The sequence below is a fragment of the Rhinolophus hipposideros genome, assembly GCF_964194185.1.
Source record: "Rhinolophus hipposideros genome assembly, chromosome: 24".
NCBI classification, from domain to species: Eukaryota; Metazoa; Chordata; class Mammalia; order Chiroptera; family Rhinolophidae; genus Rhinolophus; species Rhinolophus hipposideros.
Window position 1 is genome coordinate 668,262 of NC_138070.1, and position 27,996 is coordinate 696,257.

General features: G+C 52.1%; 1 protein-coding gene across 3 annotated transcripts in view; it reads right to left on the reverse strand.

Moving 5' to 3' along the window:
- Positions 1-9,856: 9,856 nt before the first annotated feature.
- Positions 9,857-27,996, reverse strand: part of SFSWAP (splicing factor SWAP) — a 65,313-nt gene continuing 47,173 nt past the window's right edge. For all 3 annotated transcript variants that reach the window (XM_081037891.1, XM_081037893.1, XM_081037892.1), the window contains 5 exons: positions 26,672-26,937; positions 19,470-19,589; positions 11,109-11,264; positions 10,424-10,496; positions 9,857-10,188 (listed from right to left, as the gene is read on the reverse strand). In XM_081037891.1, coding sequence (XP_080894017.1) covers positions 10,123-10,188; positions 10,424-10,496; positions 11,109-11,264; positions 19,470-19,589; positions 26,672-26,937 — 681 coding nt within the window. In that variant the 3' untranslated portion in view covers positions 9,857-10,122. The remainder of the gene's footprint in view (positions 10,189-10,423; positions 10,497-11,108; positions 11,265-19,469; positions 19,590-26,671; positions 26,938-27,996) is intronic.

The window sequence follows — 27,996 nt, forward strand, 5'->3', positions numbered from 1 at the left end:
TGCACCGCAGTAGAAAGGGGGTGGCGGCTGGGTGGGAGTGAGCGGTGGGAGGGGCTGGGGTGAGGGCGTGGGCGGGGCCAGGGGGCATTGTCGGGAGCACGCGTGTGGGTGGGGGCGGGGGTCACTGTGGGTTTGGGGACGAGGAATGTTAGTTAATAGCTGACTTTTGTTGATAGTTAATGTGTGCAGGGCGCACGCTCTGCGCCGCCATCTATAATCTCATTCCTTCTCTTAACATTTTATGGGATAGAAAAAATATTCCCATTTCAAACGAGGAAACCGAGGTCCAGAGAAATTAAGTAACTTGCAGGAGGTCACAGCCAAAAGATCTTGGGCAGGGCGTAGGGGCCTGCGAAGTTCAAATGCAAAAAGCCCCATACACCGGCTTCCTGTGCCTGTCTGGCGACATACAACTGCTGTCCCTCCACCAGCCCTCACTCCTAGTCACAGCTGGTATGTCGGGATTGAAGTCCCATTCTACAGACAGGGAAACTGAGGCCCAGGCACTTCCACTGAGCCCACGTCCCCCAGTCTGCAGGGCTGAGGGATGGGTTCCTTCTTACTGTCCTCCCCGAGTGGTGGTCCTGTCCCTGTCCCTGTCCCTTCCAGGGCCTCCTGGCCTGCAGATGCTGCTTCTGCTTCAGAAGACTATCATTTGCCAGATGGAGACCGAGGGGAGCAAGGCACCCTGGCCTCCCTGTGACCCTTCACGGGCACATCGTGAATTCTGCACCAGTGCATCAGAACAACTGGGCTGCCAGTGGCAGACACCCAGCCTCACTGGCTGTGGTTCAGGAAGGGGCATTTATGGGTCACTGATGTGGGCTTCCCAGGGCAGACGGCTGTCAGGCAAGGTTGGATCAAGTCACACAAGGAGATCAGAATAGTTTCTTTCTTCATCTCTGTGTGGGCTTCATCCTCAGGCAAGATTTCTCCAGATGGCAGCAAAGACGGCACAGGGTATCTAGGCCCGACATCCTTCCTGCTCTACAGAGCCAGCTGCAGACAGACTTTCTCAAGCCACTGTCCCATCTGTCACTGGATGATGTGGATCACGTGTCCATCCCCGAACCAACCATGTGGCTGGGGGATGGAAGTGAGCAAGCTGCCTGCACTGAACTCGGGGAAGAAGGGGATTGCTGGGAGAAATGGACGTGCTGAAGGCAGAGTAAGGGAGAGTGGTGGCAGGCAGGGCTGGATCAAGGGGCGCAGAACAGACGCTCGCATGGTCGGCCCCACCGTGTAACAGGCTCTGCCTGCATTTGAGGACTCGGAGAGAGAACACTAGCTGAGGGGCGGTAGGAGGGACTATGACGAGAAGTGGCTTGTGACAGTGTCCTAGGGTCACAAACAGGAAGAGCCTACAGACAGGCCATGGCGCTCCCCAGATAGGCAAGCTGGTGGCTGGTGAGCAGTGCGGAACCCAGGATGTGGGGCTGTGTGGCTCCCCGGCTGCTGTAATCCGTCCAAGCCACTGAATCCTGCCATTTGAACATGGCCAGAAGCCAAGCAGCGATGAGAGGCCACTTTTCACCCGTCTGGGCGATGCTGAAGAAGTCGTGTATCGTCACGTGCCCAGGAGGGGATAGGAAGTGAGGATTCTGGTGCCACTGCAGGGAGTGCCAGCTGGTACAGCCTCGCTGGAAGGCCACCAGGGAGCAGCTGTTAAAATTTAAAACATGCATTTTCGATGGCCCACCATTCTTGGTGTCTGCCCTAGAAAAACACTCTCATCTTCGCACAAGAAGGCTAATGCAGGGTGGAATGGGAAACACAGAAACTGCCCAAATGTCCATCCAGGCTCACCGGCTACACTGGGGCCATATGGACAGTGGTGCTGGCTGTGATCAAGGACCTGGGTGAGCGTGGGAGTCCCACCTGCACCTGTTGGCCCACCTGTGACTCCTGGAGTGGGGCGTGTCCAGTTGGAGAAATGAGCCCCTTTTCTAAACCGCAGGGTGCTGTGCAGGCTGGTGGCTGCCTGGGTGGCCCACACTGGGATACACCCAGGAGGGGGACACTGCACTGAAGTCAAAACGAAGGGACTAGATCCCGACATACCACAAGCTTCGCAGACGTGACTGAGTGACAAACGAGTCATGAGGAGGAAGGCTGAAAACACCCACAAAGAACTGTGTTTTCACACTCGCCACCTGCACCCACACAGTCATGTACCTGCATCGTCTCTTCTGATCCCCTCGATCCAGCCTCGCCTGCCTTCCACTCGCCCTTTCTCTGACTTCAGCACCTCCAGTTTCCTTTAGAAAAATCCCCTTTTGTCCCCCGTCAGCCCTTGGAGCACAGAACCCCGGTTGGGCCAATGTCTCATTTCTATCCCCGGCCACATGCTTGGTTCAGGGGCAGACACACGGCCCACATTCTCCAGTGAGAGACAGCCTGGGGCTGTGACTTCAGCTCTTAACTCTGAAGGCTGGGATGGCTAAGGTGGGAGGACGTGGGCTGCAGCTTTGCTGGGCCGTGTGTGTGTGTGTGTGTGTGTGTGTGTGTGTGTGTGTGCAAGCAGAGGAAAAGGTCTGGAGGAAATGCACTAAAGCACGAGGTGATGACCTCCAGGCAGAAGGAGGGCAGGGCAGCCCAGGCCTGAGCTCGTCCCTGGCCCCTGAGGGACTTGCTCCTGGTCCTCGCATGTGCCCTGCACGGCCCCGGACACCGGCCCTCGCAGCAGAACCTGCCCTGCCCAGTCTTGCTGCCTCGCCAGTCCTTGGGGACAGCTACCTCCTAAGTCACAGTCGCCGGGATCCTCTGCTCGCTCAGGGTCCTGGCAGAGGACTGGCAGCCATCAGAATGTGGTGGGGCCAAGGCCTTCAGCTTCGCAACTGTCCCACGTTCTCAGCAGGAGAGGAGTTCCTGGTTTGTTGTCACTGAGAGTCAGTAAAGGTGACAATAGGAACGGGGCACGTGCCGTGCAGAGGCCCCCTGACTGCTCATACTGGCAGTCAGGGGCCCTGTGGGGCTGACCCCCCGGGGGCGATGGGCGAGACAAGTGTGCGGAGTATGGGACACAGGAAGAAGGAGGAGAGGCTGAGGAGCCGCGGTCTAGCCGTGCGTGGCATCTTCCCAGCACAGGGCACCTCGTGGGTGAGAAGCCGAGGAGATGGTGTGGTGCCAGCCACCATCCGAGGTGGCTGCAGGGACCCTGACAACCGCCCCGCTGAGACCTGTCAGCAGAGCAGGGAGACAATCAGATGACCCCATTTTACCTTAATCATCTCTGTGAAAGCCCACCTCTAATGACAGTCACAGCCTGAGGTCCTAGGGTCAGGACCCAGCACATGGATTAGGGGTCCGAGCCTCCTGGGCTTAGCTTCTCCTTTGTGGGCCGCATTCTCCCGAAGGAGGTGGCCTGAGCACTCCAGGCTGACCTCCCATGTGGGCTGTGTGGGAGGGGCGCCTCTCCAGAGGAAAACTGGGGTGCAGGTGCCAGAAGGGTGCATGCCCCTGACCCCCAGGTTTGTCAAATTCCTTTACTTGTGGCCTGATCTTGGCACACAGACCAAACCCCGTGCGTTCTCCCCACCACCCAGGTGCAGGTGCTGAGTGGCTCCCCTGCTGAAAGGGACCGACGCTGACAACCTGCATCCACACAGCTTACACGAGTGTCCACAGCAGTATGAGTCCCGATGGCCAAAAGTGGAAACAAGCCAGTGTCCCCCACTGACAAATGGATAAGCAGAATGTGGCGTACACACCCAGCAGCGTATCAGTCAGCCCTGAAAAGGGAGTCGGGACACACGCCCCGGAGTGAAGAGCCTTGAAAACACTGCGTGGAACCATCCCCAGAAGCAAACCTAGACAGGAAGCAGACAGGTGGTGGCTAGGGGCTGGGCGAGGAGAAGGGGCAACAGGTAACGAGTAGGGGTGATGGGAATGTTCTGGAATTCAATAGTGGTAGTGGTTGCACAACTCCATCACTATAGGAAGAACCAGTGAACTGTGCACGTTGACAGGGAGTGAGGAGGCCACCCAGGAGCCCCAGGGTCGGCTGCAGGGCTTGCGAGAGCTGGCCTGACTGCTGCCCTGGGCCCCACTGCCTCACGGCTGCGCGCAGCGCCCGTTTGCGGAGAGGCTGAACAAAAGCCCAGCGACTGCGCCATCACTGAGCTGCACCCATGTCCTTGTAGCAAGGAGCTGACGCTGCCTGTCCTGTGGTGTTGGTTTCCAACTTAGCGGAGCAGCGTGCCTAAGACAGTGTGTCGTCCTGTCACATGCCCCCATCACACTCACGTTGAGAGCAATGCGAGTGCCACTTCCGGGTGGGGCGCTGGGAAGCTCCTGGCTGTTGGGTCTGGCTCTCTCTGCACCGGACGGGGCCGCGCCTCCTGGGAGCTGAAGGGTGCTCTTGACAACCCCTGCAGCAGGAAGAATGTTGTCTCCCCACCTTCATATCCCTTAGAACCTGAGCTCACCAGGAGGAAAGGTCATCCAGATGGGATCAGATCTGAGGCTGTGGAGATCGGCCCATCCTGGATCACCCAGGGGGCCCCGACAATGACCAGTGTCCTGGGAGAGGAGAGGAGGGGAATGAGGAGGTGGCCGGTGGCATGGGAGCTGGGGTGGCAGGAGCAAAGTCCCCAGAAGACACAGCCCTGAGACACGGGACCTCGGACCCCTGGCCTCCAGAGTAGAGGACAATCTCTTTTGTCTCCAGCCCGTTAGTAGTGGTTGGGACAGACGCCCAGGACACGGGCATCCCCTGCCTTCCTCCAGGCCACTCCCCTCCTTGCTTCCCGTGGGTCTGTCCCTGTCACCTCCTCAGAGACGTCTCCCACCTGCCCTCTCTACAGAGCACCGACCTCTCACCACACCTGCTTGTCTTCCCTGCCAGCAGTTTCGCCACCTGCCATCTAGCCCTCACCTGTTCCCCACAGTCTCTCCTCGAGGCAGGGGTCTTGCTGTTCTGCCCAAGGTGGGTCCCGGTCCCACTCTCTACTCTGCATGCGTCGTCCCCAGCTGGCTTTTCTCAATTGGATGCTCTGTGACCAGCGGCACGCTGCTGGCCAGCATCCTCTGGCACCACCCCTTCCCTGGACAGCCCGGTGGGGGAACCACAAGCCGGCAACCCCGTGGCCCAAACCCCGCTTCACCTCCTCCCGCCCCACCGTGCCCGACTCCATGGCGGCGAAGCCCCAGCTAGACACCTGGCCATCGTCACGATTTCTATAGAACAGCTTAGTGTGTCCTCATCCCAGGGGGCTCATTCTGAACAAGTTCATTACAAGTAATGGAAAACGGAAATAATCTGAACACCTGGGCTTATTAAAGTCAACAGAGACTTCCTCTGTACATTTCACTTCCTGGCTACAGCTCTTGGCTGTGGAGGACGTCACCTGCTAACCATCATGGGACACCGCACTCTCTCGGACGGCAGGCTCACAGAGGGACAGGGTGTCCCCCAGGCGTCCGCTAGGGACGCCGCACAACCATATGTGACCTGCATGCCACCCTCCATGCCGACCACACAAACACAGGCACGCCAATGTCACAGCTGAAGAAGGTACCATTCTGAGGTTTTTCTTTTAAAATAAACTTTAAAAATTACAAGTTTTGCATTGACAGAAAAGTATAGAAAGGTCCCACATACCTCACACCCACTTTCCTCTATTAACGTCCTGCGTGTGTCACCACGGTGCACCTACAGTGGTACATTCCTGCTCACTAGATTCACCCTGTATCAGATTTCCCGTCTTTCCCGAAGGACCCCAGCTGGGGACCACTCTACATGCAGTCTTCGTGTCTCCTTGGGTTATTTTGGCTCTGCCAGTTTCTCAGACCTTCCTTGTTTGCTGACCTTGACCTTGGGAGGAGCCCAGTCAGGTGTTTGCAGGGTGTCCCTCTGCTGGGATGTGCCTGAGTTTCTCTCTCGGTCACAGTGGGGTGATGGGTTTGCAACGGCGAAGCCTTCTTCTCATCCCATCTTGTCCAGGGACCTGCTTGTCAACACGACTCGCCACTGTTGGTGTTGACCTTGGTCACCTGGCCGAGGCCTGTCTGTTAGGTTCTCCGCTGCACAGATACCAGCTCCCCCTTTCCACGCCGTCCTCTTCAGAAAGAAGTCCCTGCACAGCCCACATGTATGGAGTGGGCGTCCTGTTCCAGCTGTGGAGGGCGGCGTGGGGGACTGCGCACAGGAAGTGGGACCCTTCTGCAAGGGAGCATGTCTTTGCCTGTTTTACTGACCCAATCATTTATCTGTATCAGCATGAGCTCACGGATACTTTGTACTTTGGGTTACAGCCCAACACGACGTGACTTGTTACTCTGCTGCTCAGTGTGTCCCAGCTTTGGCCAAAGGGGCTCTTTCAGTGGCTCCTGGGTCCCCTCAAGATTTGGTTTTGGTGCATACCCTTCCTTTCCGGCCCCCCTATAAGCCACTATAAGCCACTCCTTTTTCTGGCGAGTGGAGTTAGAAGCCAGGTCTGGGAGCTCTGTGTGGGTGTTGTGCTGGGGCCTCCCTGGTCAGCTGGAAGAAAGACATGTGGCCCTGGGTCAACATGTCCACCCTAATGTTAGGTGACTGCTGGCAGATGAGCACTTTCTCTACCATCTTCGTAACTTTTCTATAATTCTAAAAATGTTCATTACAAAGAGAACACGTGCTCCTTCTGCAGATGTGGACAGTCACTGCGGTTACAGATGTGGTGAGCAGGCACCTGTCCCGTGGGCTGGGCCAGAGAGGGGGTTACTTGTATCTGTCTGTGTTTGTGACAAGGAACCTGGAAGGACGCACAGAAAGTAATATTCTACCATGTGAACGAATCACTTCTTCAACACAAACAAACCCCCAGCATGGCTGAAAACGCCCTGGGAAGTCTGTGGGGGGCCCTCCAGCCTTCTCAGTGCCCTCCCACCGCCCCGCATGCAGTTCTGTCACTTCTCCCCTTGGCTCCTGTTCCGGGGTGAGGTGCCCTCCCGGCAGCTCCCGTCTGTTCCCGGAATCTGGCAGAAGAGCTGGGCCCCCAGGTCGCCTGAGGTCACGGATGTTTAATAATTGGCACACAGGTCACATCCGAGATTGAGCAGGGCACCGGTCTGGGCAACACCGCTCGGGCTCCAGAGACACTTATGTCAACGATTTCTGACGAAAAGCCAAAACAGCAGCCTCGGAACAATGGGGTGAGTGCATTTTACGAGCCTTGGCGCGGATCCAGCAAAACGACTGCAAAGGTACGAGGAAAGAGTCCGTTTAACGGGGAAGGACTCTTTACCGAGTGCTGTGCAGGTGAGGGCACGGGCACGTCCAGTGTCTAACAGGAGGCCAGACCCGCGGGAGAGGCCCTCGCGTACAGTGCAATGATGAGCGTGTCACACACACAGTGAGAAGTCCGATTTCCCAGCATTTTTAGTTACAAAAAGTCAAGTGTGCTGCATTCCCCGAGGGGCTGGCAGCTGACATGGACCCAGAGATGGCAGACAGTGGGCCCGGGCACCTCCCTGGCCCAGCACCGACCACCCAGAATTCCACAGGGTTGTGGGGCCCACCCTCCCTTTCCCATGGTGGTGACATGGTCTCCAAACACCAAATCTACGCCTCGTCCTCGACGGTGAGCGCTCTGCTTGTCCTGCTAACGTGTCACCCGACGCCAGTGGCTGCAAACAGAACGTCCGATGCATTAGCTGGGACCCAACAGCCTGCACTGACGGCGCTGCCCGTTCACCCCGGAGCCGCTCTGCTCCTCAGGGACGAGCTGTGGTCAGTCCCGCCCACTGTGATCAGTGGCCTCCAATGTGCGGTACCGGCGCTGGTTCCGCCTCAGGACTCGCGGTTCTGGCTCGCAGCCCACTCCTCAGTGGAGCCACAGCCTGTGCCAACCGTGTCCCGTGGGCAGAATGGAGTCACCACCGCGACGCACGCTTGTCTGAAGAGGCATGTCCCAGAAACCACGAAAGGAACAACTACATAAAAAAGCAACTTTTGCATGTAAAAACCAACTATAAACAACGTAAAAAAAAAGTGACAAATTATTTATCAAATGAATGATACAGAAAGGGCAAATTTCGTTACTATGCAGAGTGCTTACACACAGTAAGAAATTCAGTGGTACAAACAGCCACAGGGCCAGGTCAGCTTGCAAAAAGAAATACAAGTGAGTTTTAAGTACGAAGGCAGCTGCTGATCTCACTCATGAAGAGATGAAATTACAAGGCGAGCTTTGGTTTGACTCAGCAGTGGGTGTGTGGCACTGTGCCGTCCTGGTGAGGGGCCGGGGGCCTCTGGGCCACTGCCAGGTGAGGCCCTGCGCAGAATGGTTAATTCCGCAGGCTTAGGTACCTGTGTGCCAAGACGAGCTGCCCAAGGACACAGTGCGGCTGGCTGTCCTGGGACCTGTGGACTGAGTCAGGTGCCATCGAGCGGCAGGGCACTGAGTGTGGCTGCTTGAGGACGCCTGTGACAGGCAGGCGTGTGATTTGTGCTCCAGGCCTTTGTTGAGTGGATGACGATGGTCATTGGAAGGACGAGGTAGGTCCCTAAGTGCTGACGTGGCAGCGTCTCACAGGTGAGCACATGAGGCCACGTACAGCAGCAGGCAGCACTGTGCGTGGGCGAGGGCACAGACCCTTCTCGCGCTCTGCTTTGCACCCTCGGCCAGGCCCACCTCTCGGCTCCCACCCTCCCGGGTCCGCCCGACTCCTCTACCCGCCTGCCATCTCCCGGGGGCTCCAGGAAGGGGTCTACTTTACGAAAAGGAAAACTTAGAAGTTCCATTTTTGGTTTGGCAAATCAGCAGGACTGAAAACGGCCTCCGACGTGGGAGGGAGCTGTGCGGAACCTTCAGTCTACAGGGACGACAAGGCTGACGTCACACAGGGACACGCATGTCCCCACCTCTGCTGTCCTACACAAGACGGGCCGGGCACTGCCCAGGCTGCGCTCTCCGGGGACCCAGCGACACGGCGCCCCTGCATGTCGTCACGAGGCCGAAGCCGGCAGGGGGTCAAAAGGCTCATTCCGTGCTCAGGAGTCAGCGGGGGAGTGGTGGACTTTTTTTTTTTACTTTGATTAGCATTTATTTGAGGCTGAATTCACTCCCGGGCCATAAGTTTTTGCTTCTTCAATTTTTTCTGGGAGATCTTTTTCTTCTGTGCAGCGTCCTCTTCTGGTTTAGGTACAACTTGCTCTTTCTCACTGAGGACCCCCTCGGGGTAGCAGGGAGCTCACGTCTGTGCTAACCCGCCTGCGAGCTCTGTAAGTTCCGCGCTGCCCTGGGAGCTTTGTTCACCTTGGCTGGGCTCAGCGACCAGAGTGTCTACATCTACACGCGTACGAGCAGCACCACTTTGCATTAGTGAAAAGTCTACCCTCTTCGGGCCACCGGCCCTGCGCCCAGCCCCACTGTGTGGCCTGGGCACACCTCCCAACTCCACGACTGTGACGACGCAATGGCACACGTTGCTCCTGTAACGTGACGCCCTTCAGATGTGTCGTGGTTTTGTGGATATGCATACGCTTGATGGCCCGGGCAGTTTCACGAGTGTTCTTAAAATGAATACATAGATTTCAACCTCTTGATTTACATGATTGTGTGGGGTTCTCTGGGTCAAGTGAACAGCGAACCATTTTCAGAGGTCACCTCAGGCCGCTCAGGGGATCAGGAAGGGCCGTGGGGGAACTCCTGAGGACGTCTTAGGCGCTGATGGCTGTCCTCAGGCCACCAGTCTGTCCCTGTGCCAGGGCTGAGGACCGTGCACTGTGTCCGAGTGGTGCCAGAGCAGGCGGGCAGGTGGGTGGGTGGCAGGGGACCGAACTGCTGTCCACACGACATGGTGTTAGCCCAGTGACAAACGATGAGCAGTAAAAACTCAGAAGCCACACAAGGAGGAAACTGGTCACAGTGGCTAGCTAGAAAAGGTGTTTTCCTCTCATTTTATTTGATAATACATTTCACAGAAACATGATATTATTTACAAATATACAGGTAAGAGACTGCTGGTCAAAAATCTTAAGCTGAAAATGTCATCTAAAATTAATTTACAAAAACCACCAATTGTCCAAGGACGTCCCAGGGAGACTCTGGATGGCGCCCCGCGGGGGTCCCTGCAGAGCCAAGCTCCTCGGCCTGCCGGGGCCCAGGCCGCACGCCCGCAGACGCTGGCTGCCGCGTCTCAGGAGGCACTGGTCTGCATGTTTTTGGAAGCTGCGAGCATCGCCCTGACTTTGGCCATGAGGTCCTGTGCAAGGACAGATACGGGTTTCCATGAGCTCCCGCTGAGGTGCGGGGCAGCATGTGTGTGGCACAGGGTTTCGTTCCAGACCTCCCCACGCTGGGCAGGGACCAGCTGACCCGGGGCAGCGCTGACACCCCTGCCCTCTGGGTGCCCAACCCAGGACACCCGTCAGTGCTGATGAGGTGACACAGGATGTGGAAACTGGCTCTTTATAAAGGAGGGAGAGACCCCATCTTACCTGGGTTATCTTGCTCTGGACAGAAGAGACGATTGCGGAGGAGATCTGACCGTCTTTTTCCTGAGAAACTCCCCTAAGACAGAGAGACAGTTCAGGGGCCCAAAAATACTTCAAAACATTACAACCAAGAGTGTCCCCCACACGACACTCCTGACCCCAGCCCAGGCCTGGGGGGCCCATGAGGGGGGAACGGTCTGGCATGTGCGTCCTGACAACCATGGGTGGCCAGTCGATGGAGAGCCACCCTCGCAAAAATGGGGACACCTGCGTCTATCTGCTGAACAGGCTGACTGTGTACCAACCAGGGTGGCCATGGACATCGCTGCGGCTTATTCAGTCAGAAAGTTTGACAGTGCAGCCGCTGCCTTTTGAGGCTTGGAGTGAGTGATGTGTCACAGTGGACCCCCAGTGCCTGCCCCCCCGCTGGGGGCCCCTCCGACCCCGGGGCCTCGCCGGGGCTGAGAACTGCTGTCACACTGGTGAGCATGAACAGAGGGGGCATGGCCCCACTCCTCAGCATCTGTGGACCCGAGGGGCCCAGGCCATTCCGCCTGCCTTTGCTGGGGGTAAGGAGGAAGCCTCCGTTTCCAGCGCCCCGGGCACCCCCACTGTCTGCCCTCTGCCTCCTGACGCCCAAGTCACTGAGGAGGATGTGGGGAGCAGGCGCGGTGGTCAGGAGGGTTACCTGGAGCGCTCCTGGCTGGAGCCCCGACTCTCCATGGGAGAGATGCTGGCCGAGTGCCGGTGTGCGGCCTGCTTGCTCGGGGACACTGACGGCGACCCAGCCTTGGGCTTGGTTCGCGACCGGGAGCGTCTCTTTTTCTTCTTCTCATGTGGGCTTCTGGAAGAGAAGTGGGTTGAGGCAGAGGCGCAGCGCCAGCCTGGGGTCCGGGCACCCCCGTAGCCCAGCACGGCCACTGCAGGTCCACATGCTTCCCTCCTCACCAAAGCTGCACACACTTTATTTAACTCGCAACTGAGGAACGTGGCAAGCAAGAGCCACGCATCCGTCAGTGGACACGGGCTTCTCTGCAGGACGGCCCTAAGCCAAGGCTTCAAACATGACCAGCACTTCGTACTTAAAATGCCCGAGAAAAGCACCCACGTGCTGTCCACTCCTGTGGACTCCGAGTGCTGGCATGTCACCCTGGCTGGGGCCTGCTCTCCCACCCGCTTCCACGGCCACCTCACGGAGCGGCCCCACTCTGCCTGCTGCCTGCGCCTCCCCCTGGCACGTCACCAAGGCCTGACAAGTCCCCACCAGAAGTGTCTCCAGTCCCTTCTGCTCTTACAGACCTGGGCTGCACGGGCTCAACCCATCCCTCTCCTGCCTGGGCCACCCAAGCCTCAGCTTCTTCATTCCAGACACTGACTCCATTTGAGCCCTGCCTTCGGCCCTCCCTCCACTCCCCTAGCAAACACCAAACAGGAAGAGGAGACTGGTGGGCGTAAATGCTACGTGTGGCCCAGGCGGCACCGAGCTCTCCGGCTCTCAGCCCCTCCAGGCTCCGCTGAGAGTGGACAACTTCCTCCTTGCCTTTCAGGGATGCCGCCCAGAGCCCGCCGCCCACCACGGGGCCACGGCTGCTGCTGTGGGAGGTACATCATCGTTAACTAATCCTGCTTTCTCAGCTTTGCTCTTCTCTCCCCCAGGCTGTGTCTTGCTGCGTCATGCTGCAGGATGGCTCCCTGGACGTGTCCCCTGAGCCAGGGGACAGGAAGTGCACTCTGGAAGATACCATCAGACCCCTCCCTGGTTTGCCCACACCTCCGATGTGCTGATGTGAAGGCGGCGTGACAGATCTCGCTAACTGCTCCTGTCTTGCTGTTCCTGCTCTAAACACCGACATCCTGGGTCACCACCTGCATGGCTCAGAGTCCTCGGCCCTGTCCAGGTGCCCACTGACCGCCAGGCCAGCACAGCTGTCACCGGGGTGTGGCTCCCGCCGCGCACCCATCTGGGCAGCTCCTGTGTCCTCCCTGCAGGTGCTGTACCCACTGCCATCTCCAGCACCCCATCAGTGCCTGAGGCCCGAAGTGCACGCCTCTCACAAGGTCCACTAGCCACCCTGTGGCAGGGACGGCCCTGGGTAGCTGACGCGGCCCTAGCATGTCAGCCCAGCTCCCTGGCACAGACTGCTGGCACCAGTACAGCACTCTGGCCTCCGGCACGCCAGGCACGGGGCTTTCCAGCTCTGCCTGACTAAGGAGGATCTGCCGAGGTGATGGCAACTTGGCAACCGAAATCCAGCTGTGGGAAGGGCAGCCCCTGGTGAGCTGAGACCAGCAGGGGGCCCGATGCGTAGCCCACAAACCCCGGATCTGAGGTGTGGGGACTGCACGCAGCAGGTCTATGCCCTAAACCTCAAAAGCTCTGTGCGATTTCTATGTCTGGGAATGTGCACTAGGGTTTCAAAGAAAGCAGCAAATAAATTATTTAGTAGCATGTGACGTAGTCCAAAATGATTCAAGCCCTAAACTTAAGTTTCTGTGGCTGCCTACGTGAATTAATTAAAGGCAGATTACATCCTTAACTGTAAATCAGGTTCAATTTTAGTACAATCGGATCTCATGTGACAAAACTTTCTAAGTATGTGACTAAAATGCTTAGCAATGCTACTTAGAAATGCTGAGCACGCTAAGTGACTAACGGGCGGGAGCGTCTGAAGCCAGGAGACGAGGGACAATGGCACGATTCTCGTCCCAGGCGGGATGGCGCGCAATGCCGTCACGGGACTGGAATGCCACTGAACTTCAAGCCTCACACAGCAACGTGCCATCATGCCAGTCATCGAGCTGCCTCCCCATCCTCACAGGAGGCTGACCACTGCTCTGACTGCTACGACGAAACTCCACAAAAATGGAACCACGCACGATCACTCTCTGCGTCTGGCTTCTCAGCTCAACGCAACGTCTCTGAGACTCTTCCACGACGTTGGCAGAATCACCCATCTGTTTCTTTTCGCTGCTGAGCCATGTCCCACTGTATGAATCTAGCCTGTCTGTTTACGCTTTTTCCTGTTAGCAGACAGTCAGGTTGTGTCCAGCTCTTGGCAATTATGGAGTAAGCGGCTTCTCTGGCTAAATGTTTCTGTGGTTAGTCCCCAGGACTGTCAGAGCTGGGTCATGGGCAGGACGAGTTTGCCTGGACGTCCCCCGTGGTCCGACCGTTTTACATCTCACCAGCCACATTCCCGCGGTCCCGCCGACACTCAGTAACGTCCGCCATGTTTGTTTTCAGCGCTTTTCATCAGAGTAATGTGGCACCTTCTGTGGCTGTACCTGCATCTCCCTGGAAGTGACTGATGTTGCCAGCACCTTTTCATTCAATGGTTTCACTGAACAATCAGTACATTCTTTCATGAAGTCTCTTTCCAGCCACCTGCCCCCTTTTAATCAGATTACTACACATGTTCCACCCAGGCTGGGGCAGGTGTGTTCACTTTCTTAACTGCCTTTTGAGTGACGTTTTACATTTCAACGGAGTCAAATTTGTTTTTTCCTTTTATGGTGGGGTTTTCTACGTCCCCAGGAATCTCTGCCACCTGAGCTCAGAACACATTCTCCTTGTTTTCTGTGAAGCTGAAGGCTTCCCGTCCCCACACTGAAGTCTTTGATCCGTCTTGAGTTAACTCTGTGGCGGGCGCAGGCCACTGCCTGCATGCTGACATCCAGCTGCTTGGGGAAGCCGTGCTCAACACAACACTTTCCTCACTGAGCTGCTTTGGCACCTTTGCCTGTTGAAGGCGCATGACGCAGTCTTCTTACTGCGGCTTTCCGGGAAGTCCGGAATCGGTAGTGAAAGCCCTTCCACTTCAATCTTTCTCATGGCTGTTCAGGCCCGTCTGGGTGCGTAGAATTTGCACACAGGTGACAGAGGCCAGCTTGCCAATTTCTATGAGGAGCCCATGGGGATGGTGGCTGGGAGGGCACCGGTCTGCAAGCCAAGCTGTCCAATCCACGAACAGGGACGTGCTCTCCATTTATTTCAGTTTCTGAAAACTTTCTCAGAAGTGTTTTGTGGTTTTCAGTACACACAGGTCTTGCACATAGTTCTTTACATTTACCCCTGAATCATTTGTTTTCTTTGATACTGGTATGAATGGTATTGCTTTTTAACTTCATTTTTTCCAGTTGTTTTGAGTTAGTACAGAGAAATAGATTCCTTAAGATTTTATATAACTATGCAAAAAGACAGTTTACTTTTTCCATTCCAATTTTATGCCTTTTCTTTCTTTTTTGCCTTACTGTTTTGGCTGTGAATTCTGCCTTGTTTCTGATCTCAGTCAGGGAAAAGCATTCAGTGTTTCACCCATGAGTGTGGTGTGAGCTGTAGGATTTTCAAACATGCCCTTCATTAGATGGAGGAAGTTTCCTTCTAGTCCCCTTTGCCAAGCAAGTCCCCCCTTTTCTCCTTTTAATGAATGAGTGATGAATTGTTTTCCTGTATCTATTGAGATGTCACGTGATTTTCTCCACGTACTCTGTGAATACAGTGAATTACAGTGACTGGTTTTTGATTACCAAAGAACCTTGCATTCTGAGGTAAATCCCACTTGGTCGTGACGTACTGTCCTTTTAATAAATTGTTGGACTCAAACCAGCTAATGTTTCATTAAGGATTTTTGCATCTGTGTTCTTGAGAGAATCAGTCTGTGCGAGTACACGTGTGCACATGCATGTAGATACCACCACACCCACACACGTTGCCCATCGGCTGCAGGAGCCAGTTATGACAGTCTCACGGCGTGAGCTGGGAAGTGTTCTCTCCTGTTCTCTTCCAAGTGTCTATAAAAGACTGGTGTCCCGTCTTTCTTGAATGGTGTGAGAATTTACAGATGAAAGCCATCTGTGCCCAGAGTTTTGTGGGAAGCTTTTACATTATAAATCAATCCAATTTCTTTAGCAGGTATGAAGCTATTCAGAGTTCTTCTGCTCTCAGTTTGCTGCTTCTTGCAAGGAATTTGTCCATTTCACCTAAGTTGTCAAGTTAACTGGAATACGATTTATTTCCATCAGCCTTTTAATGTCTGTAGGGCGCTTCATTCTTGGTCAATCTAAATAAAGACTTATCAACTTTTTGATCATTTTCAAAGAACCATCTTTTGGTTTTACCATTTCCCTCTGTTTTCCGTTGATTTCTGATCTGATCTTTATTACCTCCTTGCTTCTACTTACTTCGGGTTTAATTCGTTCTCTTTGTAGCTTCGTAAGACAGAAGAGCAGGTCATTGTTTTCAGGTCTTTCTTTAATATAAACATTTAAAGCTACTAAGTTCCTTCTAAGTACAGCTCCTCCCACAGATTTGAAGATGTTACATTTTCATTATCATTAATTTCAAAATATTTTCTATTTTCTCGCGATTGCTTCTTTGACCCATGGGTAATTTGAGACGTGCTGACTTTCAAACACTTGGGGGTTTTCCAGGTATCTTTTCATAGACTGCTACACTCACTGCCTCGTGGGGAGGGAACACGATCTGTACCATCTGAGTCTTCTGGAACTCACCGTGACATTGACAGGCACAGGGCTCGCTCTGGCTTGGGGACAGGTGCCCGCGCACCTGATGAACATGCATTTTTCAGCTGTAGGTGGTGGGTTTAGCTGGTTCACAGCTGCTCATTTCGGTATCCATGCTGCTTTGTTGTACTTGTTCCCTCCCTTAGTGCTTTGCCTCTGTGCTTTAAATACATTCAAGCTCTTCCCCCCACGTGTACATTTAGAAACCACGTCCTAATGAAAAAGGGACCTCTCTGTCCGCATGAGATGGCCCTCCTTTTCTCTAGCACACCGAGTCTGCACGGCCCGTTAGGGGAGCCCTGCCAGCTGCCTTCTCACGAGGACGGCATGGCAGTCGTGTATTTACATTTACAGTGTCTCTCCTGAGCTGCAGTTTCAGGTTTTGCTGTTGGCCGCAGTCTAGAAGCACTGCCTTCTGATATGATTAAGTGTACGGGCAGCATGAAGCCCACTGTTCTTCAGTTGCCCGAGTGTTCTTTCCTCCACTCCCACTTTTCTGCCCTCTTTTGAAACATAAAGCATTTTTACGGTTCTGTTCTACATCCTCCATTGGCTTCTTAGCTATTTCTTTAGTGGTTACTCTGGGGAACCCTGATATGCAGCCTTCAGCGATCAAAGTCGGCTGTGAACTAACAGTTCACGTGAAGGTAAGAGCTGTGAGAAAACTGTGTGTTGCCATCTGAAACTCAGCCAACACCGCGTGATGAGCTGAGCACAGGGCTGAGCGCAGGGCCTGGATGGCCAACCCGACACATCACCTATTTTTACTGTGATAAAGTAACCAGTACACCTGCTGACATGTGCTGTCCTACGGTTTGGCCCAACAGTCTTACGAATTTCACTCTTCAAAGATACTCAATATGCCCAGATCTTGATTTGCAAACACTCACTGAGGGAGCCGGGTTTGCTGGAGAAAAGGCTGATCCAGGGGCGAGGGTGGGGAAGGACCAGCTGAGCCTGGAAGGTCTTGTGCCCAAAGAACAACGGGACTCAATGTGACACCATGTCACCATTAGACACGATAATAACGGCAATGATTATTGCACAAATAAAAATACTCCCCTGCACCACAGTCCACAGTGAGGCTAAAACAAAGGGCATCGTCCTCTTTAGACAAGGAAGGGCAGGATGAGAAAGCCACGACCAGGCCAGCTGACACAGACATCAGGGATGCTAAAATGACAAGAGGAAGCTGCTGGCAGTAGGACGGTCACACAGGCTCAGGGCACCGACCCACATCACATGGTAGTCGACGTGGAACAGGCAGTACTGCGCATGGATGCAGTCTGACCCAAACAGCCAGACTCAGTGCCACTGGTGATGGACAAATGGACATCCTGCGTCTCCAGCTCCCCTAACGTCCTTCCTGCCCCAAACAGTCACCGTCAACCTGGCCACAAAGACACAGTGAGACGAATCCAGACTGCTGGACCCTCTATAAAACAGCCGGCCTGATTTGTCAACGTCACCAAATACACACGGGTCCGGGAGGCGGGCGGGAGGAACACAGAGAAAAGCAAACACACTGTTGAATCGCGCTGGAGGTTACATGCACACTGGCATTCACTGTATTGTTTTTCAATAGTTGAGTTAGAAAAATCTCAAAATAAGTCAGTGAAAGCAGCACTCAGTGATCCGCTCGTAGAAACGATCCTTCAGGCTTGGCAGGAAGTGCCTCCGCTTGGTCTGGGTGGTCAGAGGGAGATAAAGGGACAGGTGGAGGAACATGTCACCCGCCCCACCATAAAGCAGAGACCCGTGGCTCGCTGACTGCTGTTGGACACAGTCTGGCTGCGACCAGACATTCTGGCCTACACAGCTCCAGGTCTGTCATCCAGAGCATGAGGCAGCCGTGGCTGCACGTGTGTTCCCAGCACTGGGTCCCCACCAACCAGCAGCTCACAGCCCCGCACGTCTCCTAACTGTGACCCACCTGTCAGAACAGGCAGCTTGCGCTGCAAGAAACACATCTTCACTGCTTTTGCGTGACTTTTTAAAGTTCCAGGCAAGATAGGTCTTGACAATTCCTAACGTAATCGCGTCTCCTCCCATGATGTCTCTTTTAACACAAAGGTGCATTTGAGGGCAAAGCAAGAACTCTTGTCAGAAGAGGTCTTTTGCTCCAAGGAATTAATTTTAGACCATGCCCTTTACATATACAAGGTGATGATGAATTTCAAATGTTATACATGACTTGTTTCAGGAATAAAATTTAAAAAGGACTTCACTTTTCCCGTTGTGCTGGAATGGTAACCTATGCTTAGTGGAGAAATCACTAAGGCCCAGAATGTAATTCACATACAGACAGTGAGATTGCCTGCAAAGCCTTTGCTGAGACCTCTCAGCTTTACAGCTTCTTTGCTGATTTTTCTGTTTTAAGACAAAGAGACCACATTTTAACAATTAACGGAAGTATCATGTGACCAGCCAGACTGCGGGAACATTTTGCATCAGACACGCCTGTCAGAACTGCTCCTGCTCAAATGAGAGGGCAGTTCTGAGGCTGTTCCACTCGCGTCTTTGTGGATGTGCAGTGATCTTTACACTGGTGATTCAGGACCTGTCCTCTGGAAGGAGCTGGAACCGAAGGCCCTCACCCCGTGTTAGGAAACCGAGACTGCGGTGCACGGCTGCACCTGCCCGTCATGGCACCTCGGTTACAGGCACCATGGCGCTCCCTGTCCATCAGCAGAGCCGGCGGCTGCATCCACTCCCGTGTGGGGACACAAAAACAAGAACCCCTCATTTTGGGGATAATGACAACACGCAAGCCAAGTGATGGAAAGCATTCAGGTGGCACCACCCACACTGGACAGGACGGGTCCCAAACAGTACCCCTCGGCCTCGATGGCACCAACAGAAGCCACTGTCCAATGCCACGCTTCCTCCCCAATTTGGGGTCCTGACAGGCCCCAGAGAGGCACAGATGGCCTGACATGTCTGCTCACGTTCACGATGCCGCCCCGGGGTTCCAAGGAGTAGTCAGCGCCTGCCGTACCCTAGGGTCCGTACCCTAGGGTCCGGCCCCTGGGATGGAGAGCCGGAGACCCTGCTCGCTGGGTGTCAGAGGCCCGGAACAGGTGCAATGGCTGTGGCTTCTACGTATCAGACACGGGAGCCTACCTCCCTCGCTCTCAGGGAGTCGGGGCACAGACGCTCTCCCTGCTCTCAGGCCCCATAGGACTCTGTGGCCCAGCCTGGGAGCTGCAGCCACCCACTGCGATTTCCTCAGATTCGAATTTCTCATTTTCCTTGTCACTGTCCCCACACCTTCTTCTGTGTCCATAGGTAAAGGGTGTCTGTCTGGGTCCAGAGGGGCAGCTGGGACTTGGGGACAAGAGCCTAGTGGGACTGGCCCATGGCACCGACTTCGGGGTGGGAGAGTTCGAGTCAGGCCCAGTGGTGATGGAGAGGCACAAAGGGCGCCCAATGTTTGCCAACACAGCAGTTTCCCTGACAACCTGCATGCAGCCTGTTTTAGAAACGCAGGCCAAGCTCCAAAATGCGCTCCGGCACGGACGCCTACCTGGACCGGGTCCGCTTCCTGCTGACGCCAGGGCTGTTGCTCATCCGGTAGGCGGTGGGGACACTTCTTTCTTCCCTCCGTCTCTCGGGAGAGTGAGCTCTTCTTCGAGGGGACCGTGACCTGGGCAGAGGATGACATGCCTTTCAGTCCTGCTGGCTGGCTTGTGTGACAGCAGCTCTGCCGCCAACACAGCGACCAGACCCAGGCTCAGTGTGCAGGTGACGTCCACCCTGTGTGTGCTTTGGGGGCCCGCGCCCTGGCCTCACCACTCTGCCCACAGCACGGAGTCCGGCTCAGAGGCAGACACTTCTCGCTCCCCTCCCAGAGCACCTGCCGCACCAATGCTGAGCTTGAACCCGAGCACAGCTCCTTTGGAGCCCCAACGGTCAGCGCAGCCACATCTCCCCGCCCCCGGGTCTGCTCACGAGCTGACAGCTAACTCAGACCTGCTGCTTCTTCCTGCCTCTTGCCTTTGACCTTTTTATGACCCTGAAGAATCTTCAGGTCATGGATATTTCTATCAAAATCAGGTAAGGAAAGGCAATGAAACCCAAGTAAGTGGTTTCTACGTGTTCTGATACTGGCTCCGGAAGACACTGAAACGTGGTGCAGCCAGAGGCCCATCTCTCTTCCTCACATGAACCTCTGGCCTCAGAGCAGGAATAAGTGCAAACAGGCTCTCGACACGAAGCCCAAAGCTTCCTGCGGCTCAGTCGAGCCGCTCTCAGGATGGTTTGGGCTAAGTGACTGAAGCTGATGACACTTCTTGAATGCAAAGCACCCATTCATATTTCATTCTTTCTTCCCACGTGCCTGGGGAAAGACTCATCCTGCAGTGACACAATCATCACGGCGACCCAGCCCACGGACTCCCAACCTGAGACCCACACCCACTGGGGGTCGAGGTACTTAGCAGGGGGTCCCTTAACGATGGCTTTAGGACTCTTATTTCAGTTTTTTGTTCATTCAGTGAAATTACTGTCTTGGGAAGACCTGCAATAAGAAGAAATCTGGGGGAAAAACCCTTCTTTTTGTTGTGTTTCTATGACAACCCATTCAATAACAATATAAAGAGCAGTTTGATTTTGCCATTAAAAAATTCTACACTGAATCATTTTAATTACAATAAAACACAAAAAACAACACATACTGCTGTTCCAAAGATGGCTTATAATCACATTCCACCCTCATGTCACAGAGAAAACCCGGAAAAATGTCACAGCAGTGGAATGCACCTGCCCCAGGGCAGACTGTCACCAGCCTTAGGGTCTTCTCTGTTCTCTAGCACAAATGCTCTTCAGCTTATCCAATGGTTTTCATCCCCCACCACCCACCTCCACCTATCCTACGATTTACACAGCAGATTACAAAGGTGAGGTCAGCCAGACAGCTTGACATTTTACCAGGTTTTCCCTCACCAGCGCTCCAGGACTCGAATCTGTCCCTGGTTGAAGCTGTCAGTAGCTGTCTGGTTCTACTGCTGTGCCACTGACCAGCTGCTCTGACAGGATGCCGGGCTCAGTGTCCCTGGGGAATCTGTGGGGCTGTGATACAGACACACACGCTTCACATTCAGAATAAAACGTGCTGGGCTGGGTGAGACCAGAACCCCGAAAAGAGCTCCGCTTACTCAGAGCTACTGCACCTATGGAATGCTTCAGCGTGGAATTCTACAATAAATCAATAATCAGGAAAAATAACTAAAGTTTTTAATGCCTGCAAATTCGTAACTCTGAAATATACCATTTGCAGTGGCTATTCCTGATTTCCACTTATTTGGGGAGAAGCCCACCTGCGAATTGGGGGCAGTAAGCTCTGTCAGGTAATACTTAGGTTCTGTTTTATTAAAGAAGCTCTACAGCTTTCATTCTGTTGGTTAGGCTCACACTACAGCCACCGTGACAGTGCAGGAAACGGGAACCTCACGAGGTGCGGAAACACCCTGCACAATGGGAACAGAGGCCTTCCCCAAAGGACAGCGAATCACCTGAATTACACCTTTTTGAACATTAAGCAACTCAGATATTTTGTTCTTGAATTATCACAACGGTTTACTTTCAAATGAAGGCATACTCAGACTTTTATCTGAATGACTGTGCCACTTATAAAAGCCTCTTCACCCACACACAACCCTTTCACCTCCTGCACTGGCTCACGACTCAAAGGTCTTTTCATAACAAAACAAAGGGAAGAGGTGACCCGAGGAACCAACCAGCCCGAGCAGCCAAGAGCCCCCCGGTTTCAGTTCTGCTCAAGTTCAGGCAGAATCACCTGAACTTCCTAAGGGGCCAGCTGTCTCCTGCGTGCCGTCAGTGCAGATGGCCTGGGTTTTCACAGACCAGAGAACAGCTGGCCACACCAGCAGGCTGAGTGTCACCCCATGGGACCAGCAAGTACCCCAATCCCTCCTGAAAGGAACAGGACCAGGAGATTAAATCACTCACCTTCAGTGGATTGCTATACAGTTTATCACAGGGAAAAACGTAAGGAGTCACAAGTTTCACACTAAAATATGGCCCCAAGTTTGCGTACCTGTGTCCTTTGTGAATGTTAAACAACTGTTAGAAAAGTCACACTAACACCCCTGACCGCCCGCCAGGGAGCTTCTGGGGAAGCTAACTCATAGGAAGCAGCATTTGTGACCATGTCAACCCCCCAAACCTTAAATGGTGGGATGCAAATTCTCCCTAGAACTTCCCCCCACTCAGACACTTCCAACCAATGAAACAACCCCCCCCCCAAAGTGAGATCATCAAGTTTTAAAAATAAAGTTCATTTCGGTGATGGAAGGAGAACTAACTCTGGGTGGTAAACACACAATGGGATTATAAATGATGTAATACAGAATTGTACACCTGAAATCTATGTAATTTTACTAACAAATGTCACCCCAATAAATTTAAAAAAAAATTAGCAGAAAAAAAAAAAAGTTCATGTCAAGCTTTAATCTTATAAGTTTAGTACAAAATACCTAACCCATTAGAACTGAATTTAAATTTTAGGCAATAAATAAATTGCACGAGTATTTCTTCAACCCATTGTGGTAAAGAGCCTGATGTGACATAAAAATAGAAAACAACAGCGGAAACAAGTCTTATGCTTTAGTCAGTGTTGACTTATAAAACACTGGACACCCCCACTGTAATCCCTACGTTTCCTGAGAAGCAACCGCTGATTTCGAAGTCAGGATCTTCTATGGCGATTTCACCACATTATACGTGCAGCTCCAGTCACCTATAATTGACACACATGGGACCCCAACCACAGCAACATTCCACAGTAACACGACAGTTACTTACGATGTGAAAGGGCTTTCTAATCCTGCCTACACTTTATATAGGGTTTTAGTAATTTAATATATAAAGGAAATATATATCAACGATAGTACCCTACCACAGGCAGCAATCTTAACAAGTGTGCATTTTACTTGGAGCTGGCAGAGGTCTTTTTAAAACAGGGGTGTCCAAACTTTTTTCAACGTTTTTCACCAAGGGCCAATATGTGTAAAATACACAAACAGCTGGGCCACTCACTCGAGGTGAAGTACGTACTGCCTCACCTGGTTTATTTAAGTAAACTAAATATATGTTTAGAATTTGCTGAGGGCCACTTAACAATGGGCTGCAGTTTTGTTTTTTTTTGTCACTGCATGATCTTTATTTACATTTGCCTCTACCCTGGACAAAAGTTGACTGGTATTTATCCTTTTATTAATTAATTTATTTATTAGTTTCAGGTGTACAAGACAAGGTAATACTTAGACGTTCATCATCCACATCCCTCACACTGTGAACCCCCCTCCCCCCGTCCACTATCCCTCCGACCTCACACTGAACCATCACATTATATATATAACATTATAGTTGGCATTCATTAATGTTTAGCTTCTGATGTACAATGCCATGATCAGGCATCCACAGTATCCCTGAGGTGGTCTCCCAAATAGGACGCATGTCCATCGGATACCCAACAAAATCTTTACAACATTATTGAATACCTTCCCCAAATTAATTTTCAAACAACGGGCTGCAGTTCTGACACCCCTGTTTTAAAGCAGTTTGTTAAAACAATCTATTAAGGCCGGGAATCAAGTCTGCTCAGCCCTGTGTACACACTATGTCTGCAATGAGTTATTCTATCAGAAAACATATAGTTGAAGAAAAAACGAGGACAGTAGTATCATTATCAATGTCACGGCTTTGGTTAACATGTAACCATCATCCACACTTCAACAATTCAGACCACTGAGCGCTCCGAGCTCTCGCATTCTGGAACCTGTGTTCTAAACCCATGTGGACTCCTGGACCACTGCTGGCGGGGCTCAGACTGAAGGGGCAGGTGGGCGACCAGCTTAGAAAACACGCAGGAAAATTAACAAGTAAAGCAGATTCGTGCTTTTCAGAAACAGAGCCCAGGCAGGAAGCACTCTGTCACCTGACTTATGTCCCCAGGGCCCCAAGACCCCAGGACAGCTGTTTCCCCGCCCCCCAGACCTCCACCCGCCTCAGGCCCTGAGCCCAGACGTGATCTGCTCTCAAGGAGCATTATCCTCACACTTTCTTTTTTTTTTTTTGGGGGGGGGAGGGTGAACAGGACTTTTATTGGGGAACAGTGTGTACTTCCAGGATTTTTTTCCAAGTCAAGTTGTCGCTTCAATCTTAGTTGTGGAGGGGCACGTGCCGTTCAGCTTCAAGTTGGTGTCCTTTCAGTCTTAGCTGTGGAGGGCGCAGCTCAGCTCCAGGTTCAGTTGCCTTTGCTAGTTGCAGGGGGCACAGCCCACTATCCCTTGTGGGACTCGAGGAGTCAAACCGGCAACCTTGTGGTTGAGAGCCCACTGGCCCATGTGGGAATTGAACCGGCAGCCTTTGGAGTTAGGAGCACAGAGCTCCAACCGCTTGAGCCACCGGGCCGGTCCCTATCCTCACACTTTCAAGATAAAACTTCTCAGACAACTAATGCTTTGAAGGTTTTGTCTCATAATATTATTTTTAAGATTATAAAGTTCTATTTTGCCTTGACATTTTATCTAAACTGTGAAATCAGACACCAAAGATATGACTTATTTAGCTAACTTAAAAGTCAGCCAATGTAACTAAATTTGACTGAAAGTATCACGTAGGTGCGACCTCAGCTAGTGAGATAAAAAGATTGTTGTGTGAGTTAGGAAAATACTCAGCTCTGTTGACGTACAATATTTTAACTATAGATCATACTGAGGTCAAACTGGTAGTCTGCCAGCAGAACTCATCTGTCTCAGAAAAGTTTTAATGTTTTCTTTTAACTAAAACTTATAAACTAGCATTAGGATTTTGCTTCTGCTACTTGTCAGCACTAAATATATAAAGATAACATAAAATAATACAGAGAACAAACTGATGGGTCACCAGATGAGAGGGGGATTGGGGGAATGGGTGAAAAAGGTGAAGCGATTAAGTACAAATTGGCAGTTACAAAATAGTCATGGGGTGTAAAGTACGGCACAGGGAATATAGTTAGCAATATTGTAATAACCATGTATGGTGCCAGGTGGGTGCTAGACTTATTGAGGAATCACTGTAAATTACATAAACGTCTGTCTAACCACTATGCTGTACTCCTGAAACTGATGTAAAATGATACTGAATGTCAACTGCTAACTGAGAAACTTAAAAAAAGGGGGGGAAGGTGAAGGGGAATAAGAGGTTCAAATTTCCAGTTATAAAATAAATAAGTCACGGGGATGTAAAGTATAGCATAGGAAATATATTCCACAATATTGTAATAATGTACGGTGTCAGATGGTCACGAGGCTCATGGTGGTCACTTCTTTAGGTCTATAGTTGAATAACTATGGTGTACACCCGAAACTAACATAATGTTGTATGTTCACTATATCGTCATAAAATTTTTTTAAGAGAAAAAAATAAAATGATCAAAATGGAAAAAAATACTGTGATTTTTTTGCCTGGTGACAGATGATGACTAGAATTAGTGGAGTGATCACATTTTAAGGTATAAAAATGTTGAATCACTATACTGTACACCTGAGACTAATATAACTAATGTAACACTGTACACCAATTATGTTTTAAGTAGAAAATAAAATAAAATTTAAAAACTATAAAATATATCTGTATATAAAACATGCAATTCTAAACCTATTCTACATTAAAAAGTATTACAATAATACACGGCGATGACTTGCTCTACTAAAGATAGGCAGTAGAAAGCCCATAAAACCTGGAAACTTCAGACTCCAGGGTGACAGGAACACTCCCAGTTCCAGATGGAGCCACCTGGGAAGTGTGCGACCATGACATCATTGTTTCTCACAGCTGAACAGATAGGACACATTTCGGCATCCACTGTGTTTGCCAAACACTCGCATTAAAGCGAAACCCATTTTTCACACTAAAGAGATGGTAGGAGTGTCCTTTCCAGTAACAGGCCCCCAAACCGGGGTTTAGGAATGACTCACATTTTCTCTTGTCTGAGGCCCGTGATAAAGGACAACTGGGAAGAATTACAGGCATGTTATTTCCAGAGGGGCTGTACAGGCCAGTTACTTAAACAACAAAGACCTGCTTTACCAAGTAGTGAATTCTGCGGCCCTTGAAGACTTTCCTGTGTATGATTTCTGTTGCTGGAAATGGTAAGCTGCTGTCTCAAAAACTGGCTCCTCGAAACACGGCTTTTGGCTAAACGCTGACTCCGAGCGGGTTGTCCGGAGGCAAACCAGCTGAGAAAGCAGGTTCGCACTGCCATCTCCTTCCTTCCACGCACTTGTATTAGGTTGGTGCAAAAGTAATTGTGGTTTCTGCAATTAACTTTTAACCTTTTAAACCGCGACTACTTTTGGAGCAACCTAACAGGTGCGGAAGTGCCGCGCGGCAAAGGTTTCTGCTGTTCTGACACTGACAATTGAGAAGGAACTGGGATGGGAACGTCCCCTCATTCCAACAACAGAGCCCCCACGCGAGACTTTTCCACATGCAGTGAATGTGCTAGGCTTGCTCCCAAGACCTGTTAAAATTTAAATAAACCTATCTTTAGAAAACCTGGTAGTGCTTCACAAGCTTTAAAGTATAGGATGCACGCACGCACGCCCACCCGCCAGTGCAAACGTATGCACGCACGCCCACCCGCCAGCCCGCACGCCCCCGCGGCTACCCGCCACCAGCGAGCCCCGCCGCGGCCCGGAGGGCGCCCGCACGCACACGCACCTGGAGCGCCGCGCGGTCCGATAGGCGGTGGGAAGGCAGTGCTTCGCCTTCGAGTGGGACCTGGACCTGGCCTTGGACGACGAATGGTACTTGGGAGAGCGCGACCTGGTGCGGGACCGTTTTTTGTGCTTCTTCCTCTTCTTCTCCTTCTCCTCCTCTCTGGGCGGGTCTCTGCTTTTGCTCGCGGGCCCTTCCGGCGGCTTAAGGTCTAACGGCGGCAGCGGGCGGCCTCCGCCCAGCAGGGGAGAGGCCACGGCACCGCTGTCCTGGGAACAGAGCCAAACGTAGGTGTTACCACGGAAAAGCGGACGCTGGAAAGTGTACAGGTGCCGGACGCCGTGCGCCCGCGTCTCGGAGGGGACCGCGTCTCCGTGTGGCCCTGACGACACGGCCTGGCGTCTCAAGGGAACAGGGACCTCTCCCTGCAGAGTCCGCACTCCGTGCGAGGCCCGGCGTTAGGAAAAGGGCCCCGCTTGCTCCTCCGCACATAGTTGTGCCTTTCCCTCTCCTTCGGAGACGGGGAAATACCTAAGACCTCCTTAACCCCGCAAAGGTTTTAAACTTGACTTCGGGCACTTCAACACTGCGGTGAGACGGGCGGGGCGTGTGACTCGTGGTGCCGCTGTTCTGCGTGTGTGACGAACACGCGCACCATCGGGAAGGGCAGAATACACGATTTGACCACGTGTGACACATTTCAATGAAGTCAGTGAAACAAAGTTCAGTTTGTGTTTCACTTACTGATTTTGAGAGAAATACAGCAAGCTAATTAAAATATTAAGTAATCAGATGATGAAAACTAGCTTTAAAACAACTTGGGATGAACGAAATTGACCAACTAATTCTTAGTGCTGACTGGACGCCACTTCTTCAGTAAAGCGAGCACTCTGCTAGAAAGGCACCTTGGGTTTGGTAAGATTGAAATTCATTAACTGTGACATAATCAGTCCTCCTGTTACTAATGGCAGATCACAACTACTAGAGACGCAATCTGGTAAGAGAAAGGGAAAATCTAAATATTACGTTCATTTGGAAAACTCCTCCTTTAATATTATTTAACAGTGCCAAATAATGTTCTTTCTAGAAAAATATTTATTTTTGTTTCTGTTGTACAGCTTTTAATTGCATTTCAGAGAAGTGTGATTTTGGGTACTTATTATATTTCTGAAATGTTTACTACTCTGAAACAAAGATTTAAATGGTGATGATTGGCTTTACAGAAACTTCAGAGAAATTAACCATTAACCAGAAAACCATTAACCATTTACAAGTTTTTTGTTTTGTTTTCTGACATACTCTGACTAAGAGCAGCAAACCACTGCTGT